We start from the raw sequence: 22,539 nt of genomic DNA, 5'->3' as shown, positions 1-22,539 counted from the left end.
ATCTCATATCGCAATCTTTATGTAAGTTCAAATAATTTTTCCTCAAGAATCTGGGTTATAGCACCTTTAGATTATTTTTACTCTGACTTTAATTGTCTGCGGAAAACTTCAAAGTATAATTGGAAAATACATGATCGAGTGCAATAAACAATAAATCAATGCAACCTTAATTTTGAGTTACTTACAGTCCATAAGCAGAGTTTATAGCAAGACTGGTAATCTGTTGTGGAGGCTCACCATCCACCCACACCAACTGAATAACAAGATCTGCTTGGTATCCAGGAGGCATTCGCACAGGTCGAGTCTTAACGCTAAGAAGAAGAGGTACAAAATAAGAACAAACAAACAAACAGACTGGGCCATGAATAACAACTGCTTCTCTTGAGAAAATACTAGTGAAGCACAATCCCTTAATAAGTCCAGAGCAGTACCAGCACTTGCAGCATACTGTGCATATACCCATACATTGAGACTAGGCATTCCAATCAGAACAGCGATGTTTTGGAGGAATTCCAGGTCTTGACTTTCATTTCTGTTGTAGAAACAAATCTGAAAACTTCAACATTCCCTACAAGACAAACTCTGGAGAAGATGTAGGTGGGGGTCAATAAAAATAATTTTTGCTTTATCATTTTGCTTTGATTTCCCTTTTTCAGAATATTTTCCTATGCTATATAATGCACACTTAAAAAATCATCATGAAATATCAACTTGAATGGAAAACCTAAAATACTTTCTTCTGAAACTTTGAAACAGGACATTTCTGTATTTTTGGAACTTTCTTGCTCTGAAGTAAAGCACAACAGAAAAATGCAAAGAGGCAAGAGAAGATGAGAAGATGGACCTTACTGTAGTGGTCCTCACCATTGCATATTCAAAACTTAAGGACTTAATTCTATTCGTCCATCTAGTGCAAACAAGTCCTGTTTTATTCTTAGGAGTATAATCACCTAATATGTGATCTAGTCTTAATGAATGAATGCTTCCTACATAAAATCTGATATAATTATTAACACCTCTTCATATTCTGTTATGGCAAGTTCAGTGACTTGCAAAGCAGGTAATGAAGGTGTACATATTGATGGGGAGTGTAAGAACTGAACAATTCCGTATGACTGCTTTGTGTGTGTTCTTGACTGGTACAATTTAACGCGATGATACACTGAAAGAAGGTATTATGTAATAATAGCAATACTTTGAGGTATTCATGTTATTCATTAGCACATTCACACTGTAGGTAGTAATTTATACGTAAAGCCCACTAGCCAGTGCATTTTTACTGTAGCTATAAATGATGACACTGTTTATATTGCACCTCTCTGCACACAGTCATAACAGGGCAGTCTATCACATATAATCCTCTATCCCTGTGAAAAATAGTACTCAAAGAAAGACTAAGAATCAGGAGAGGAAGGAGAGTAGCTAGTTAATATAGACATGGACAACACATTCTGAAGAACTGCAGGTTTTGGCACATAATATTTGTTTCTGCTGTAAGCACTTCTTTATACATATATCTCTACCATAAATAACTTAAGCAGTATTATCCTATGTACTGGATCTTAGAGAAGAGATCTTTGATGACTCTGATGATGCACACTATCTCCTGAACGTGACTATGACATGACTCAGCAAGCTTTCCAAGCAGCCCTGGCCCATACACCTGAAAAGATGATGGATCAGATTGGAAAAAACCCAACTAATTTCTATTCAGAAGCAAATAAGGAAGCCCTTCTTTAAAGAGAGGATATTCAAACTTCTCATTCAATAACCAGGGCTCTCAGGTTTTTTGTAGCTATACTCACTGCATCTGTTGGGATGGAGGCCTTGGTGGCAAATAGGGCTACTGGCAATCTTGGAAAATTGAAGACAGATGCAGAAAACTGAAGTAAAATGAAGTAAAACATAACCATAGAATGACATCAGGGCAAAAGTGCTGAAGAAGATAACTCCAGCAGCAAAATGGACAATGCACAAAGCAAATAGTGCTCTAATTCTGACAGAAATTATGAAGAACAGAGGACTGTGCAATACTTCTCACACTTTTATGGTCTGATATAGAGCATGAGAAAAGACTGGACACGGATGTACCTTATGACACAAAGAGATGAAATCTCCAGCTCAGTGTTAGCAGTAGAAGCACTTGAAGATACTTTTTGGAAAAGTTCTTAAAGCATAAGGACTATTTTCTTAATAAGACCTTAATATCTGTGGTGGGTTAACCTCATCTGGCTGCCAGGTGCCCACCCAGCTGCTCTCTCACTCCCCCTCCTCAACAGGACAGGGGAAGAAAATAAGATGGAAAAGCTCATGGGTTGAGATAGGGCAGAGAAATCGCTTACAAATTACCGTCACAGGCAAAACAGACTCAACTTGGGGAAAATTAATTTAATTTATTTCCAATTAAAAATAGAGTAGGAGAGTGAAAAATTCTTTGAAAGACAAAACTAAAAATACTCTCTCCCCACCCCTCCCTTCCTTCCAGGCTCAATTCCATTCCTGACTCTTCTACCTCCGTCCCCACCCCAACCAGCACAGCAGGGATGGGGAACGGTGGTTGCGGTCAGTTCATAACACTCTGTGTCTGCCGCTCCTTCCTCACGCTTTTCCCCTGCTCCAGTGTGGGGTCCCTCCCAAGGGGTACAGTCCTTCAGGAACAGACTGCTTCAGCGTGGGCTCTCTACAAGCCACAGTTTCTGCCAGAAAACCTGCTCCTGAGTGGGCTCCTCTCCATGGGTTGCAGCTCCTTCCAGGAGCCTTCTTCTGACATGGGCTCTCCATGGGCTGCAGGAGGACAACCTGCATCACCATGGTCTCCTCCACAGGCTGCAGGGGAATCTCTGTTCCAGCACCTGGAGCACCTCCTCCTTCTCTCACCTTGGTGTCTGCAGGACTGTTCCTCGTACTTTTTTCTCACTCCTCTCTCTCACAGCTGCTGTGCAGTATTTTTTGCCCTTTCTTAAATTTGTTTTCCCAGAGGCACCACCCTCTTGGCTGCCGGGCTCAGCTGTGCCCTGTGGTGGGTCTGTTGGAGCCGGCTGTGTCCGGTACGGGGCAGCCCTGGCCACTCCTCACAGAGGCTGCCCTGCAGCCCCTCCCTGCCAGTGCCTGGGCACCTGCACCTGATACAACATCTTTGATGTTTCAAAATATATTCACACCCTGTCTCGAATTGTTTAACCATTTCAGTAATACAGGTTATGCTGTACTGCTTATATTTTTATTGTAGAGGGTTCACTAACCTTGCCAAACCTTTCCCTTATTTACTATTTAATAAGAAAGGCATTCCTCGTCTATCTTTCTAAATGCATTTCCTTAACAGTGGCTTGGCACGCTGTTCTATTTCTTTTGCCTGTCGTACTGTTCAGACCTTACATATCCATTTATCTGGAGCAGTAATCAGGCGCTTGGCTCAGATCTTGTCATAGGAAAGACATGACAGCACAGCTCAGCAAGCAGGGTGCTTTTTCCTGTCCTCCTCTTCCTCTCTCTTGATGGTCCAGAACCAGCTGTGAGAACAGACCTCCAGGCCACCGGTCTGGACTGCCACTCCTCCCTTCCCTGCTCAGGGTTGCTGCAGTTGCAAGAGCAAAAGGAAGGCACTCAACAGCCACGGTCTTGACCCAAACTGGAAGGGAATCTCATCATGACAACATGTAAATAGTGGAGAGAACAGCACTTTTATCTGCCTGGTTAGAGACAAGAAAGTAACCACTTCCATTTTCTTGCATAAGGAGCCTTGTTACCCATGGTTGGTGACAGACTGCAACAGATACAGCAACATACTACAACTCTAGCATGCCAAAAAGTGATGGGAGCCAAAAAACAGTGCTGGCAGTAGTGAGAAAAGACTTTCTGAAGTGCGGGTTGACCAAGCCAGAGTAAGCACATGGTGTAGCAGGGTTGCACAAGTGTCCTGGTTTCGGCTGGGACAGAGTTAATTTTCTTCGTAGTAGCTGGTACAGTGCTGGGTTTTGGATTTAGTGTGAGAATGATCTTGATAACACTCTGATGTTTTAGTTGTTGCTAAGTAGCGCTTATCTTCAGCCAAGGATTTTTCAGTTTCCCATGCTCTGCCAGTAAGCAGGTGTGCAAGAAGCTGGGAGGGAGCATAGCCAGGACAGCTGACCTGAACTAGCCAAAGGGGTATTCCATACCATGGAATGTCATGCCCAGTATATAAACAGGGGGGAGTTGGCCGGGTGGCGTGGATTGCGGCTCGGGAACTAACTGGGCATTGGTCAGCGGGTGGTGAACAATTGCATTGTGCATCACTGGTTCCCCCCCCCCCCCTTTTTTTTGTTATATTCCTTTTCATTACTATTATTATTATATTTCATTATTACTATTGTTAGTATTATATTTTACTTTAGTTATTAAACTGTTCTTATCTCAACCCACGAGTTTTACTTTTTTTTTCCTTTCCTCCTCCTCACCCCACTGGGAGGGGGGAGGGGGAAACAGCTGCATGGTGCTTAGTTGCTGACTGGGGTTAAACCACGACAACAAGACACCTTGCTGGAACTAATACACAGTTGTGTCAAGCCTGAAGAGAGGAAGCAGCAGAAACAGGAGCTGGTGCACGTGAAGCACCAGCTGGTGTAGCTGGTGAAAGAGCTAAACAGTTTATTGTTAGATGTGTGATGCCCTTCACAATCATCTGCAGCTTTCTCAGGTCCTGCAGTCTCCTCAAACTCCATAGCCCTATCAGAGTATACCTTTTACACCTGAGCATATGGCATCACATATCTGGGTATCACATATCTGGATCTCACAGCAGAATATATGCAGCATTTCAGGATGAGGAATGAGACCTTCACTTGGATCTCCAAGACATAGACATCTCCTCTCCCCTTCATGATCCTGACCTGCTCCTACTTTTTTCCCTCTCTGACTGCAGAAGTACATAAGTTGTGTGGCAAAGTTTTGGTAGAGGGGGGCAGGGGGTCCTCTGTGAGGAGAGGCCGGGGCTGCCCTGTGCCAGACACAGCCTCATTCTAGCTGGTTCCAGCTGGCTTTGCCACGGACCCATGACAGGACACAGCTGAGCCCCTCAGCCAATCTGGTGGCACCTCTGGGAAAACAAATTATAGAAAGTGCAGAAAATGCTGCCTAGGAGCAAGAAGCGAGGGAAAAAATATGTGAGAAACAGCCCTGCAAGTACCAAGGTGAGAGAAGAAGGAGGAGAGGAGGTGCTCCAGGTGCAGGAGCAGAGATTCCCCTACAGCCCGTGAGAGGACCACGGTGGAGCAGATATCCACACTACAGCCCTTGGAGGACCCGATGGTGGAACAAGTGGATATTTCCTGAAGGAACTGTGGCTTGTAGAGAGCCCACGCTGGAGCACGTTTATCCTGAAGGACTGTACCCCGTGGGAGGGACCCCACACCAGAGCAGGGGAAAGTGTGAGGAGGAAGGAGTGGCAGAGAGGAACTGTTATGGACTGACCACAACCCCCATTCCTCATCCCCCCTGCGCTATTCGGGGTGGAGGAGGCAGAGGGGTTGGGAATGAAGGAGTGAAGTTGGGAAAAAGGAGGGGTGGGGGACAGGTGTTTTAATTTTTGGTTTTGTTTCTCACCATACAACTCTATTTTAATAGGCAATAAATTAAATTACTTTTCCCCAAGTTGAGTCTGTTTTGCCTGTGATGATAGTAAATTGGTAAGTGATCTCCCTGTCTTTATCTCAACTCACGAGCTTTTCCATCTTATTTTCTTCCCCTTGTTCTGTTGAGGAGAGGGAGTGACAGAGTGGCTGGGTGGGCAGCTGGCAGCCAGCCAAGGTCAAACTACCACAGTTGGCAATAGCTTTGTATTGTTGTTTTCTATTAACAGCAAACCTCTGCTCAAAGTTTTGCACTTCCTTACCTGTTTTGCTGGCACTAAAGCTTCGCCCTTTCCTTTGTTCATAAGATACATATCCATGAGCATTTCTGAAGTGACATTATCCATAAGCTTAATGAAGCCCTAGATTACCCAGGAGTATTTGTGGTGAGAACAAAGGGACGAACATCTGTGAACTCAAGCTGCTAAGGGATAGGGTTCTTTTGAGACCGGGGAAAACTCAAACTACAAACAAGAGTTGTATACAATGCAGATGCATTCTTTTCAAACAAACTTCACAGCAAGCAGAAGTTGAATATTTTATACAAATAGTCCTCCACAGTATCTTTGTGATGGGGCCCTTCCACTTCTTGTGGCTGTGGATAAGCCTTTAAGAGGCATACTAGTGGCAGTGTTTCCATCTTGCACCCCATTTTCAGGCTCCTGCCTTTAAAAAAGTTATAAAAAATACAAACCAGGTAAATGAGATCCAAGAAGCAAGACTTAAGTCTAATGCCCTTTCAGCTGAGCAGATGTACTTTCCATCCATATTTTCTAATGGATAACTGATGATGTGGGGGAACACAAGAGTCAAGCACGCTGCTATGGTGAGTTCCAACAAATATCTGTCGAGGCAATGCATTTATCCTTTTCTTCTTCTAAACAAACTACCATGAGACTGACAATGGCTGCAGAATTAATTCTAATGTTCTAAACCATGTTTTTATTATGATATTACTTTTCCAATGTGTTTTTAACAACATGCTGAAAAAATTAGAGAACTTGAAGTGCCTTCTAAGTTTTCATTCAGATTGTTGTTACCTGAGCAAAAAAAGCAAACACCTTTCTCTCTCTATTTTTCACTGCAAATTTGAGGATCTTCTTCGGTAAGATGGATGTTATTTCACAGGGGTTTTCTCTAAGCATAGAATAAGTTGTAGCTGGTGAAAGACCATAAGACTGGAGTAAGATAGTTTCAGATTTCATGATTCAGTTTGTCATTCCCATGTTCCCGTGACGCCTTCCTCTTTAAGGATGTTTGAGCTATTTCCCTGGTTTCACTAACCATCTTGCTTGAACAGTAATGTTGATATTTAGGTCTTCTTCACCTTGTTTTGGATTGCTTTTTTTGAAGTGTTTATACTATAAGCCTAAACAGACTGCAGGAGTATGCGCAGAAGGAATGTAGATATTTCAGTGATTTCCTTGACATGTTCTTGTTACGCTACACTGAATTTGGTTGTTGCAAAGTTTTGGGTTTTAGTTTTCTTCATGAGATAATCACAGTTCTTTATTATTTTGGAGCTACTTGGAGCTACTGTCAAAACCCTTGATTGACCTAATTTTGGGATGATACTAAAAGTCTGGGAACAAAGACTTATTCCGGGTACAGCTTTTTGATGACAGTATTTACATAAAAAATATTTATCTGCATAATCACAAATACATCAGTTTCTTATGTTATTGTAGCTGCATATTTCATTATAAAATCTTCTGAAATAAGCAAGAGCAATATTTATTCCACATTGTTGATTACCTCTCTTAGTAACATTTACTTCTGATTTCAGAAAAATGCCAAGTTTTCATTATTTCAGTCCCTTCAGTCACTTACTTTCTAGTACCTATTTGCAGACACAAACACATTCAGTCATTCTGACTTCTGACTAGCAAAAATTATGTTGTGTGGAGTGCCACCCATTTGCTGTAACGAGGTTGAGAAGCAGATATGAAAATAAACACAATGGAGCCAAGATTAAAAGTTAGTCTGTATATAAAATTTTATGTATGTGGATTATCAATATAGTTCAAGTTGTGCACTCACCCTCCATGTGTAGGTGGCTGCAGCTTTACATTATTATCACTGTATCTTAGATTGTGTACTGCTGCCCACCTGAATGACTTGCATATAAAGTCAACAGCATCATCCAGGTCGCTACTGGGTTTTCTGTGTTTCCAGCACTACTTTCATTTTATCATCATAATTCTGCTTAGAACAGAAGTTTTTTGACAGACAAGGAATGTGGACCTGGTTAGGGTTTGGGGGGAAAAGTGTGGATATTTATATGCCTTTCCCTATTAAAAAGGATGAGAGTGTACACAGTATGCTTTTATACAAATGTAAGAGGGAGGATGCCAGCAGTTCTAGTCTATAATTACTTTGACTTTGAAAAATCACTCCTCTGTCAAAATAAGTTTACATTTACTTTGTGTAAAATGGGACAAAAATCAGTTGGCCAGCTTAATGTGAGGTTATATGGAGTTAAGTAAACTTCTAAAAACTAACCAGCAGAACCTCTACTGGTTCATTGCAGCTTTTCTGCCTCCAAGATCAACAATTCCTCTCCTGCTCAGATCAAATCAAATAAGAATCCCTTAAGGGAAGATCTTAGCCACTGAAATAATTGATTGCATTTTTGCCGATTTCAATGTCATAAATAGATTTCACATTGGGATTTTTTTAATAACTTCTCTCTGCCTCTTCTATTGATTTTCATGGTTTACATTAATGATTAAATTGAGGTCTGAGGTTCAACTGCCTGACTGAATGAGGTGGACAAATGAACAGGATGCCAAAAAATACTGTTATTTTTACAAGAACAATGTAACGATACTGCTTTTAAATGCTAATGCTATTGTCAGGAGCTCAACAGCCCAAAGTATCTGCAAAGTCAGGCAATGTTCATTTAAACTGCTTTTGAAATAATTGAGGCATTTAAAATATTTAATAATAATTAGACTGAAATAATAATGAATTCACTAAAATGAGAGCAATTCTTATCAGCAGTGCACTATAATTGCTGGAAAATTACAGTTTATGGAGTTTTGTACGGAATTCTGTTTTGAAACTATTCAAACCCATAATTTATCTGCCTTATTAGTAAGAACATATTAATCTACTCCAAACAGTGACAATGTGTACTCTAGCAGACAATTTGCTTCTTTCTAAAGATTAAACGATATACACTTCCACACAGTGCAACTGTTTCATAATTGTATATTTTAAAGATTGTTTCATGAGTATGAACACAGTTTCCATCCCTTACACACCATAAAATGCATATACTTCTTTCACAAAGAAAGATTTTAGTGTTATACTAATTAATCAAGGAGGGAAATCTTTGCACATGTCTGCTTTATGGAAGTCTCTTTATGAACTAAAAAAAAAAAAAGTGCCTCAGAAATTCCTTGATTTATTCTGCAGTGCCTGTATTCCATTCAAAATTGTGGGTATGAGGTGAAGATTTACTCCTAGATCATACTGGAAAATTACAGTCAAACCCTTAGTGTAACAGTTTATCTTCTCCATAATTACTTCTAGCTTTTAAAATCCCTTGTTAATTATTTTGCCTTAATTCTTTTGTTTGTTCCATATTCTGGTTTCTTCTCATTTTGTGTCGCATACATACGATTAACTTCTTTTTCTTGATAGTTGATGGACTGTTAATACAACAGATAGGAATGCTTTTTAGAAAGATAAATCTTTGAACAATGGCATAGGCTTACCTAAGACATGGGATACTATCCTTCATTGTTCCTTCACATGATACAGTGTTGGTACTGCCTGAAAGGCTCTTTAAAGAAGGAAGCTGGGAGGAGGCATCTGGAAATGGAGGAATTATTTCCGGTTCAGGAGTAATGATATCTTCTACTTCATACTGAAGTCGTACCTCTAATGACTTAAATAAATAAAAAGCTAAGTTATAATATAATAAAGCAAGCTGCTGAAAGTTCTGTTACTTTCAAATAAATATCAGTAAGCCTTTTTTTAAAAATAAACCCCCACATTTATCATTATCATTTACAGGCAAAGAATACTGTCATTTGTTATTTATACAGTCTAACAGCAACATCAGATAGGAACTAGTCGTCTACCCTATGCTGATGGAGAAATACATAGGTATATTCTTCCAGTGCTGACTTCGATTCAAGCCCTTCATTGTAAGTGAAAGGCAAGAATACAACTTTCCAGAATTTATTATGAAAAGAGAAGTTAATCACTCACCCCCAAATAAATAATATTTTGGCATAAGAAGGCATTATTCAGGATAAATGTCATAAAAATTTTCCGCCTATTGTCTGTTATCTTTTTCCTAAGCCAATTCATTAAAACAATGAACAAGACAGGTTTTAGCCAGTATGCAGAAGCCTGACGGTGTGGGTACTACTGATGAACGAACTTCATTTGTCCATAGGTGGGGGTCAGGAAATCAGAGATAACAGCACAGTGTTCTGTATTCCTTAGACTGAACATGAGTTTGGCGGATTCTAGAAAGCCAAGTTCAAACCAGTTACCTTTTGCTTCCTTCTGGGCTCTCTAGATAGGGAAAAGGAGACCAACCAGGCCCAACCAACCTTCAATTCTTTCCACTAATTCAGGAAACCTTAACTGAAGGACTACAAAACACAGGGGAAACTGGACAGGGAGCTCAAATCTATATAAGAAATCATCTCAAAAAATCACAGTAAATATTGGGCAATTCTTTCTACCTCACGAATTGTCCAAGAAATTCTTTGAAAAGAACAAAAAACAAGGTACAGCCCTCAAAAAGATAAGGCCTTGGGATTACTAGCTGAATAGTAATTTCAGTGCTGGTACCTTGAAGTGATCAGAAGCAATTGCAGATGTAGACACTGCAAACTCCATCTTAGTGATGTCTCACTGAGACATCATCTGTACCAGAATGGAGACTGAGAAAATACCTAAGTTTTATGAGAATCAGGAGATAAAGATCAGTACTGAAGGCTCTCCTATTTCTCAACCATTGTGTTAAAACACATAAGATTTCAGAAAGAAGTGATTCTGCTCAACCAGAAAAGAAAGGGTCCGTTCTCAAAATTTCACTTTTGTTTTCTCCTTGCAAAATCCATGGATTTTTTTTGCCTGAATCAGCTAAAGAAACCTGTGGACAACATTTGCCTTCAAAGACTAATGAGTGAAATATTGAGTTCAGGAAAATCTAATCTCCTGGAAGTAATTGCTGCTGACCAAAACAATTTATAATGCTGTTTAATCTTCATGCAGGACTGGAGTAACTGTTGAAGAGTATGTTCTTCTGCTTGCCATGTTAGAAGTGCATCATTCTTCTTTGGATATTTTTCTTTGTGTCTTCCTTTTTCTACTAAAATCCATTTTGGTAAGTTCTAGCTGTCGTCCATTTGCAGAGAGAAGGAAAAATTTAGGCTAATAACATGACTGTGAATTTTTTTTACGTTTTGGTCCCTGCTTTGACTGGACCTTGGAAGGGGTACAGACCTGTTGTACCAATTTATTTTGACACATGGTAAAAATCTTCTTGGAGGATCCCATCACTAGGCTCATTGATTCTTCTTTCTACATTCAAACCAGTGTAAACTTTTTCCTATGGTTCTTCTCAAGAGCTTTGAAGAGGAGCTTCACTGAGGAAAGACTGATCACTGAGAAAGTGAGAAAACAACAGCAGCAGCAGCAAATGCTTTTTATGTGACCGCATGGCAATGACTCCAAGGTTGGATATGAAGCAGAATTTGTCTCATGCATGCTACTTGCCTCCAGAATCTGATATGGAATGATGCACGTAATACTTCTATTGAGGAAATCTCAGGCACAGCCTATGCCTCTAAGGCCTATTCAGCAGCAGACTTCCCTGCTACATGGAGAAACCTTTGAGTAGCCTCCATGCTTCCCATTTACCACAGCAATAACATTACAAGACTGACGTCAGGCAGTCAAACCAACATGGGGTCCTTAAAATGCTGGGATTTGTAAATTGAACTCAAGGTGAATTCAGGCTGGCTGCTAGAGAAGGGAGGACATAGTGCTAGAACTTGGGCTCACCTCAGGCAGTAAAGAAATCCTGAGACTGACCAGCTCAGTCTCAGTATAGACAAAGCCAGACAGCCTAAAGTCAGGTACATATTCCAACAAAGACTCCCATACTTTTTATTAAAAAACCCCCCACCATTTAAGAGTGGAGACTTGAATGCCTGCAGCAAAAATGCGGAAACCAAGAGATGAGGCCCATCTCAGGGATGCATAAAACCCAGGGGAACTCAGTGACTATGCCACCAAGATTACATACTATTAAAGCAACTCTTCAGAGAACAATTCCTCATATAAATGCTTCTTAATTACAGATGAAATCTGAGAAACTGTTAAATTGCACATATTATAACACTTTAGAAAATACCAGTTCTGATGCAATTTAGCCACAAAAGTAGAAGACAGGAAAATAAAGAAATTAAATGATAGGTAATAAAAGATAAGGTGCATTTGCTATCGAACAATGTAAGAATACTGAAATGTAGTAATTTTAGCAGCATTATACATGAGCTGGTCAGTAATGTGAAATTACTGTTCATTAGTTTTAAAACTTTCCTGAAAGGATACGTTCAGCTAGCTTAATAATTGCCTCTGGGGGGAAAAAATGAGAGGAAAACAACAGAGCAGCTATAGGTAAATGAATTTCCTTACCAGATGGCACATGGCTACAGGCCAAAAATGACACACGTTTTTGCCAGACTAGAACTATAGACTTTCTAAAGTACATTAAAATAGTGTGAAAAGGAGAAGAACTGTAATCGGGGAAGGTGGAAAATGAAAGGGAAATTTTGGGTCAGCCCCTGGGGTTTGTTGAGAGCTGGCAGATGCAAAGAAATACTTTCTGGCAAGAGAGTGTCTGGAGTTGCAAACTGTTCTCCAGCACCAGAGAATGGCAAGCCTGAAGGAGAGGCAGTCATGTTTAGTTTGGCTTTGTCTTAAGAGTAGTCTCCTGTTAAACTTCTTAGACTTAAGGAAGAATGTTTTACATTATAAATGCTGTTCAGCCACACTGTTAGCAGTGGTTGTGGCTCCTGTGCAAAAATGCAAGGTCTAAACCAAAGTCAGACTTGCTGTACAACAATGTTAAGTACAAGGTGACTGCAGTGCAGTTAAAAGAACATGACCTGTATGATTCTACCTGAAATAAGGTGACTGCTTAAGACATGAAGACAGAAAAAGGAATATTAGAACAGGATAAAGCAACAGAAAGCTTAGGAAAATATCAAGTGCTTAGCCATAAATAATCTGGCATTTCATATAGTGTCCATTTTTAGGGAAACAAAGTCAGCATAAGCCAGAAAAAAATCAACTCTATTTTTTTAAAGCCAGTGGTAATTTCCAGTCCCCTTGTGCTACAAACACTATGAACATAAAAAAAAGAGATGAAATACTTGAGTTAAAAAGAGCATTATTATGTATGTACACAAGGCATATTATCTGATAAAAACATACAACAGCCGGTATTTTTAGAGCAGGTAAGTACAACAGGGATTTACTGTATCATAAAGTCTTAAAAGCAAACTATGTCTGAAATCTGTACTGTATGTTACTACTAAAGCAAAAAAGTGGAGAGTTGGCTCCCAAAAACTCAGTTAGATTTTTGACACTAACTTAAGTAGGATCAAGATTTCACTCAAAAGGTTTAAAATGGAATATCTCTAAACTTATATTTATACAGCTTGATACTAATTTTATTCAAGTATATGAGCACAGACACAGCAAGGCAATTTGATTTAGAAATTATGTTCTTTTATAAGAGAGTAAAATTCTGAAGGACTTACTGCAATTTCAGTATTTACTTCATGTTTGCTGAACCTGTAAACAACCACATATGCAGAAACTCCTGCCACACAGAAAATTCGGCTTTCAGGACACCAGTACATCATCTGAACAGCAAAAGGATCTTCTTCCACAATCTCAGCTGTTGCTTTTCCTTCTCCCAGTTTCTGTTTTTCAAAGACCTTTGACGTTTTTAATTTGTACAACATCTGTAGAGTAACTGGAATATATTAAAACATATAAAAAATACTGACTAACATGAAGCAAATCAGTTATAAAATTCCTTGGTTCCCATTTTCTTTTCAGTTGTGGCATAACAAAGAATCTTATGAAGGTCTAAGAGGAGAAGAAGATGGGTATTAAACAATACAGATATTATTCTGGTACACAGTACTGGTAGGATATGTGTTTAGTACTTCCAAAATGGATATTTGTCTGTGAAATGCTTCTTAGTACTTTCTAGGACAGTATGCCAAAGGTGTATGTTAACCATTATGTCCATAATTAGGCTTATACTCAATGTTATAGAGAGGCTCTGATAATGCTGCTATTTTCCTAATGAGATGTGAAACTAAGATTTCATTTGTCTGAGGTTATTGTCTTGCTAGAATGCAAAGACTGCATGGCACTTCAAGAGAAAACATTAGGAAAGTATTCTGGTGGCCTGGGCAACACAAAGACTTTCTGAACGAACAGGAGTTCTAAAATGTTTTGAATTTCTTGACTAATAAGTATTTTTGTATTTATACCTGTATATAAAACCTTAATATCCAGAAGCCTTTGTCAAGACTAAAACTCCACTGCAGTAAATTCTGGAGGTAAAGGAGAGATTATAATTAACTTCATTTTGTTTTATTGACATTCCTCCCTGTTTTTTACTACTTTTACATTAATTTATCGGTGGCATTAATTAACAACGGCAGAAGGTCAGAAAAAGTCAGTCAGGCCCAGCACCTATAAAGGTGTGTGTATACATAAAGGCAAAGCTGTTACATATGTTAGTGTAATTTTGGTAGATCAGTCTAGCTAGCTTGTGTAACAAGAGCAACAAAAAGATGAAAGAACGGTGTTTTAGTTATGTAACTGGATGACGAACACAGCAAAATCACATTTTCATTTTGCAGCGCAGATATATTCCAGGAGTTTTAGCATATAAAATTTTTTACATTTTTTAAAGTTTTAGCATATAAAACGCTACCAAATTTTCACAAATTACAGCAAGTGCTTCTGTAATGAATACATAATTCTTCCTGCCTTCTGTGGCAGTGGAAGAGGCCTCAGGATGCCCTTAGTCCCAGTGGCAAATCTAGAATGGCACTTCAGATCAGACATGGGTCCATGCATACTAGGATTGGAAGAATTACAGAATCATAGGTAACAAGGCGAGACTCTCTATGCTTCTGTGAATTACTAGGTACCATCTGCATAAAGGCAAATAAGAAACAGCAACGGCTTTTGAGCAAAGATACATTTGGAAAACTGCTTCAGTGGCTTAGCAATTCTCTGTGTCCCACAAATCTGTGGTTTCAGATACAAAATTACACAATTAAAATACGTCTAAAAGCAAAGTATTTTGTGCCTTCAAATACCAGTAGGATATTATGTTTGCTATGAAATCTCAAATGAAATTTGAACTCTATTAAAAAAGTTAAGACCTTGTAAATAATAAAAACTTTAAATAATAAAACTTTGTAATAATTAAAACCTTGTAAATAAAAAGTATCAAGTATGGTAACACAGTACATGCCCTGAAAAGCAGGACATGACATCAGAGATGCACTGAAAGTACCATTACTGTTGAAGGGATTGTGAATATTCATGATCATCTAAGCTTTTACCTTTAAGAAAAATTCCTATTGCAGCATGTACATACTGATTAGGGGGTTATGTTTATATTCTCTATGAGAAGTTTCTTCCTTTCCCCATTCCTGCCAGAATTATAGAAGCAATGACTAGCACACTGGTTCCTGTGCAGTGTGTATGCTAAATGCTTTGGGGTCTTGCAACAGTCTGTATTGTTTCACCCTAACTTTAATGCCTGTATTTGCATATTCTTGTCAAGAGTGTATGTAATGAAATATCCACAAGACAAGGTCTAATGCCTCACACTACTCTAAATAAAAGTCATTATCCTATTTTTGTTCATATTAAAGCTCTCTCAAACTTCTGTCTTTGCAGATAAACTCCTGTTGACCTCATTTGAATTTTTTTCTTTTTAGCGTTCACCATAACTTGAAAATACTGGAAGATGTAAACTCTAAGCAGCATGTATCTGTTTTTCCTCCATTGCCAAACAGACAAATTATATAATAAAAAACCAACTCATAGTCATGTTCAGTTGACATGCCTATGTAAGATTCCTTTGTGAAATGAGGCTTTGAAAATCCTCGTTTTCTCCTTGTCCATCCTGATGAGTGAAAATATTTGGTATTAGGCAAAAAGAGAACTACCTGACAGCCATCAGGTTTAGCTGACATTGAAATCTTGTAAACATTCCCCATGTTTGGCTGGAAGTGGTAGCAGTATTAATCATTACAATTCTGTGGCACAACATGGAGCTAGCAGGTAGTTTAAGTATCACATACTCCGTGTTCTTGGCGACCACTACAGACTGGTTATTAGAGTCAAATTAAATCTCTCTATGCCTAACATTTCATACAGAAGTTTCTTTCACACTCTCTTTTCTTTAAGAGACTGATACCTCATAAAAGAGATATTCTACCCAGACATCCCTGTACCACAGAAGAGACAGAATAAGAAGCAACTCTACTGCAACTTCTGTGAAGCATAGTCACATTATTTGAACCAGAATATTTTAGGTTTCAACCAAAATGTATGTATATTTTTAATAAATATATTTTACTAATAAGTACCATATGTATTTTTTGTAGGGGAAAATGCTGGGTTTTGATATGTGTAGTTATAGCTAGAATGTATGGAACAAGTATTTTCTGCAGCTTTTTCCTGCTAGGATGAATGGAAATGCTTCCCAATTATTTCCTGGAACTTGAGAAGGGACAAGAAAAGATTTAGGTCTTCTCCACCCTTGCCAGATTAGACATGTATTGAGATGTATTATTGTATTTTAATATTTTATTTTTACTTAGCTGTAAAAAAGACTATATTGTACTCAGAATAGAACAGACATGACAACTGGAACTGAATATTAGATCTAATTGAGCCCACTCTTTTATACACACAAGAAGATTATGCCCTAGGGATTTTTTACCAATACTTCATCCTTCATAGGTTTTGGTATGTTGGATCTGGAGTTTTTATTCCTCTTAAAGACTTTCACTCTTTTCTGTCTAATATATCTCATTAACAGTGTTTTTTTCCATAATTTAATAAAAATTTGCTTTATTTCACCTCATTATTCCTAATTATATCATCCCAGGTATTACTACTCATATTGTTAAATATCTTGTTATATATATATGTATGTGTGTGATTTGTCAGCATTATATAAAAGTGAACTTTAGAAACTTACTGGCAGAAGCATCCCAAAACTTTACTGATCCATCTGCATGGCTTAAAAAAAATATAAAAATTAAATGTGTTAAAACAAGATGCAATTCTAAAACATCTTCTACTTCCAGTGAGTGATAAATATAAGCAGAAAACCTGTATTTTGCTCATGTGGTAACTCTCCATACCTTACTGACAATATATAACGATATACATACTAACTATAAGAAAATATTTTGTTATTAGTTTGATTAGGTTAATAAAACACTTTGTCATGCATTTCCTACAGAGAACTAAGCCCCCAGTGAATTTTAAGATTGCAAGAGCAAGAAATTAATTTCCATACTAATGACAAGTCTAAGTTACAGCACTTCTGGCTTTGCAGTGGGTCAGCATCAAGCCTATGCACCCTAAAAATGCTGTGTATAACAAACTTTGAAAGGACAGAGGGTAACTTCATTTTGCTTAATACCTTACAGCTGTATTCTTTTTATTAACATAAAATCATCCCTGAAGTAGAGCTGGAGAAAGGAGACATTTCTGTTTAAAATGAGAATAATCTCTTCATCACCTTATTGGTACTATTGCACACATCATAATCTTATTTTTTAAAACAGGTGTTAAGTATCATTGATAATAACAATTTATCAAATATATTGCTATTATCAGCATGGCTGAGACCAGAGGGAAACACAGAGTGCATCACAGCTGAATAGCTTCTGTTTTACAAAACGGCCCCTTGAAAATCCATCAGGCATTGCTCATGGGGCTTCTACTGCAATCTGAGCCTTTCTATGCCTTTTTGCTATGGGGCTGTCTCTCCACTCAAAAGGTGAAATTCATCCCAGTGCACCACACTCTCACTAGTGCTGGGGTATTAAAATGAATTCCCAAACTGTCCCCACATACTAAGTCCCCAGAAGGCCAAAGGACAACAGCTATAGAAGAATAGCTGCTCCCCTTTTTAAAGCTATTCTCTGTGCCCTTCAAGGCCAAAATATTCTCTTGCAATTCTCTCTCCTTTCCAAAGACCCCACCTTCACAAGTATATAGACTTGCTGTCTAATACTGGGGCCTCAAATGTTAATTCTTAATGGTAGTTCATCCCCGAGTACAAAGTTCTATTTTCTATAGCAAACGGGAATTTCTGTGGTGACTCTGCACGAGGGAAAAAACTACGTACCTCAAATGAAGAGGCTAGGATATGCATACTCTGTGATGGGTCAACTCTTATCTATAGCTAACTCACAATCAAAAGCTGTAGACACTAACATTTTAAAAGTACCAATCCTCAGTTTCATTCTCACCCTGTAATAATGATTTCGGGATATGTCTGGGCTCCAAGGTTCCATGCTCCACCACTGATAGGCCACTCCTAAACAAACAAGAGTACAGAGATCACAACTAATTCTGATGAATCTTGCTTGGTTAATTTTTAAACTCAGGAGTAGACAACATCTTCCTCCAAAAAGCAATACAACTCATAAAAGGAACAAAAATGTGTAGCATTCAAGGCTTTTAAAGCTTATTAACATTTTTATATTATCAATTAAGGCTTTTGAAACTAAATAACATTTTTATGTTATCAATTAAAGTTGTATGTTTTAAAAATATTTCTGCACAGCTAACACTCAAAAATCCAAAATAGGAACTAGAGGAAGGAGTAACAAACCATTCTGCTACTCTTTTCAGATTGCTTGACTCTTGGAGTTTTGATAGGACACTGAATAGACTGAGAATCTATTTTGAGGATGAACACTACTGAAGAAGCTGGCCCAGAAACAAGTATCTGAGCATGATGCCATGAGATATGAGATAAGGGAATGCAACTTTTACAGAACATATGAAATCATCATCTCTTCTCTGCCTTTTGTTTACTAGTGGCAAGATTCCGATTCTCTTCCTTGGTCTAGGCTGGTAGAGCGAAATGCTGGTCTGTGCCTAAAGCTTGACATGTATGGATACAGGATGTGGAGGATGACATACGTGCAGAGTGGGTGAGGATGTGTGCAGAGTATGAGTGGGTGGAAAAAAAACTGGGAGCACAAACTGGTTATGTGGATACATGGAGTGGATGCTTGTGGGTACAGAAATGGGTGGGTGGCAAATAAGTGGCTACCTGCATTCAGAGTGTATATTTGTATGTGCACAAATAAAGCAAGGGGACAAGAGAGTGTGCAATGAATACAGCTAGGTGGTGAAAAGTTTGGGAAAATATGTATATGAGGTAAGGATAGATAAGCAGACAAATTCAAATAAAAGAAAAAAAAATATTTTCTGAAGTACTTTGCTGAATCAAAATCCAAAAGAAGTAGATAGGGCCCAGTTTCTCAGTTCATGGAAAACAAGGCAGCTCCAAGGAAAATAATTCTGTTAATATGAATAGAAAACTGATGATGTCTGATTTGTTTACCCAATATTTTTTCTAATTTATTTATTATGATGGATTAGTTCTAGTCAAAACATAAACAAGAGTAATGCCTGAAATTTTAAAAATAACTGCATTTCCTCTTTTTATTTCTGCAGCTTGTCCTATTTCTAAAAGCATTACGTTAAGACTTTGGTAGCTCAGTAAAATAATTATTAATATCCCTATTTAATAAAAATCTCACAGACATGCTGCCAACCCTCAACTTTCACTGAAGCTCTTCTGCCAATTTCTTTCAGGTATAATGTTTTCACTTTTTTCTTTGATAGAGATAACTTATCCATACAAATTTGAATTGTACACTGATGGCCTTCCTTTAACTCAATCTGATCTGGCATAACTCCAGCAGCCTAATGTTTAAGTCCTATATAATGGTCACTAATGGTTGTGCTTAAGTGATGGTGTTTCTGAGGGACAGATACCAGGCCATAAGCACGCTGCTAAGCTGTTGGTTGGACCAACTTGAAAGTGATTATTAAAGAAGTAAAATGAAAATAATTTGGTAAGATGTTACACAAACATAGGCTGTACATCTACTTTCTTTGTTTAAAAAAAATATTGGTTTTGCTTACCTTATTGCTGTATCCTTGCTTTTTATGTTTTGCTCCTACAGAATAGAGTACAGGAATCAAATCTGGAGGACAGTCCGCAAAATATTCTGTGCAGGTAACAGGTGACTCATGAATGTCAATAGGATATGGATTTTCAAAGATTGGAAAACTAGTTAAGGAAGACAATTTATTAGAAGCACTGTGACACACTGAGCCATAGAAGAAAACATATTCTTATATTAAAGTGTATAACAGAATCTAAGTAAAATCATTGCTAATAAAGTACATTTCCCCTTATTTATTCAAACATACGTATTGTTTTTAATGTCAATAATAATGTGTAGTTACTCAAATAAAGATATAAAAATTCCACTGCTGTGACAAGAATCCTCTTGTAACATAAATACCCATTCATGTGAATAGTTCCTAAGGCTAATAGGACTACTTGTGTGAATGAGGATTAGGAACTAATTTTTCCTCACATCTCAAAATCTTATTTATACAGAAGTGACACATTTTCTAGAAGCTTCAGGTTCACGGATATGACATATACTATGACCTAAGAACTACTTATACAACTGTGGATTTTATATTGAGCAGCTTAGCTTATTGGGTTGGTAGACTACTGATTCTACAATGAACAATTGCAATAACAGATGAAGTAGATCACAGTTTATTTCTCACTTCCATCAGTTTGGATGATCTGATAAGAAGGAAGGCCTCACTTCTGGCATATTACACAATGTTATTCACAATTCAAAAATGTAGGAAATTTGGTTCTGACTTCAGTTACATCCATTTTATATTGCTGAGATCATTCGAATTATTCTTGAAAGTAAGTGAGATCAGAATATGATTCACTTAAAATGTTTCAAGACATTAAGAGCAAAATCTGTTCCTAGTTATACCAGTGTGAATGTGGATGTACATTACTGGTAGTGTTGGAGGCAGAACAAAATAAATAAGAATTGGATTCTGCATTACATGATGTGTAGTTCCTCTTTGATATGAACATTGATTCTGATGTGAAAGAACTATTTGTCATTTAAACCAGCAAATGGATCATGAAATAATGCTGTAGATCCACTATAAATCAATGCCATTATTTATTAAGATACTTAAGTAAATACTTAAGTGGTGGTCCCTGTGGAGTCTAGTGAAGTTAGGCATGCATATAAGTAGTAGTTGAATCTGGTTTCCAAAACACACGTTCAGGTCATAATTCAGCATGTGACCAAGTATTATTTAACTTTGATGTTGAGTGAATGGTTGAGGGCTATGCTGAAGGGACCACAGATTTAGATTTATTCCCAAACTTAAGAATAAATATTATCATAAGTTCCTGTTGATTAGCTGATCTTAGCTCTCAAGGTGGAGGTAAACATGTAGAGGGAATTATTACCAAGAGTGAATGCTTTTGGATAGTAAAATGACATTGCATCATAACATGTGGATTTTTATCATCATTTGCTGGACAATTAAGATGATACACAAATAACTTCACATAAGACTTCATACTTACTTGCTTTGTGTCAGGTCAACAACAATGAGATCTTTTTCCAAAAGCACAACTACAGCATAGGGTTCTTGAAATTCTGTAAGTGAGGAATCAAGTATAAAAGACATGGAGTTCTCCTATTATTCATTTTAAACAAGCAAGTCATATTTATGTTCTCTAAACTTTCACAGTATATTAAACAAAAGTTTTAAGGTACAAATCCTAGACATATCCACAAACTAGACATATCTGCAAACTAGGGCCAGACAGGAACTGAGAAATTACTTTTGGGCACTATTGCTGATCAACATACATAGCAGAAATAGAATTGGCATATTATAGCATGCCAGCATGATGGTATAGTGAAAGTAAAGAAATAGAATATGAATAAGTTGTGTGTATCACTGCATTGCTGAATCCGATTATTATACAGAAAAAGTATTTTTGCTGTCCAGTAGTAATACTTCTACTGTGTACAACTGTTCTTCAAAAACAGATTGTGAACAGCTGGTCCAGTCCACTTGATGATACACAATGCCCTCATTTCCAAAGTGATTCCAAAGGAATATTCCAAAGGAATCCTGTAAGTCTGCTGTGTTCAATTCAGATACTGACACGCTCCTTACTCCCACACACTCTTTAGGAGATTATATTGTTTTGGTTTTTTATTTAATGCTTTTTTCGTTTATCAAAAATAAACAATTAAAATGACAAATAAATGCTTCCCTTCATGCATAGGGTGCATTAGTTTACATAGGATAAAATTTATTTTAAAAAATATAAATGTGAAATTATGACTCTCTTTTCAACAGCAGCAAAACATTCCAGCCTGTGCAAGCTCAGAGTACACTCTTCAGATGGCTGATGCCAAAAGCCTGAGTAAATTGACAGCAACTGATCTACCTTCCTTTAGGCCAGCTACAAATGCATGTTATTTGTGGCCTGTTTTTAGACAAAGCTTTGAATAACTCAGGTTAAACCAAAATTTTTAAATATTAGTGTGTGAGCAGGGGAAGGGGCTACAAAATCTTAGTACTGGGAAGTGTCACTGTATTTGACACAGTTAAATGAAGGCCCAAACTAACTTTGATTACTGAAAATTAAATTTTTGCATGACATTGAAACAAATATACACTTTATCTTTACTAAGGTTTTTTTAGATGTATTTGATTTAGCTACGTATGTAAGATT

At 37.7% G+C, this 22,539-nt stretch overlaps 1 protein-coding gene across 2 annotated transcripts in view; it reads right to left on the bottom strand.

The window, feature by feature from the left end:
- The window catches only part of STXBP5L (syntaxin binding protein 5L), a 216,494-nt gene that overhangs the window by 59,780 nt on the left and 134,175 nt on the right, over positions 1-22,539 (bottom strand). For both annotated transcript variants that reach the window (XM_050897290.1, XM_050897298.1), the window contains exons 11-17: positions 21,373-21,445; positions 19,872-20,019; positions 18,179-18,246; positions 16,894-16,934; positions 13,406-13,623; positions 9,329-9,501; positions 186-311 (exon numbers count right to left, since the gene is read on the bottom strand). In XM_050897290.1, coding sequence (XP_050753247.1) covers positions 186-311; positions 9,329-9,501; positions 13,406-13,623; positions 16,894-16,934; positions 18,179-18,246; positions 19,872-20,019; positions 21,373-21,445 — 847 coding nt within the window. The remainder of the gene's footprint in view (positions 1-185; positions 312-9,328; positions 9,502-13,405; positions 13,624-16,893; positions 16,935-18,178; positions 18,247-19,871; positions 20,020-21,372; positions 21,446-22,539) is intronic.

Source organism: Gymnogyps californianus, chromosome 1 (assembly GCF_018139145.2).
Source record: "Gymnogyps californianus isolate 813 chromosome 1, ASM1813914v2, whole genome shotgun sequence".
Classification (NCBI taxonomy): domain Eukaryota; kingdom Metazoa; phylum Chordata; class Aves; order Accipitriformes; family Cathartidae; genus Gymnogyps; species Gymnogyps californianus.
Note: the sequence above shows the minus strand (reverse complement) of the source record. Positions and strands in the feature narration are given on the sequence as shown.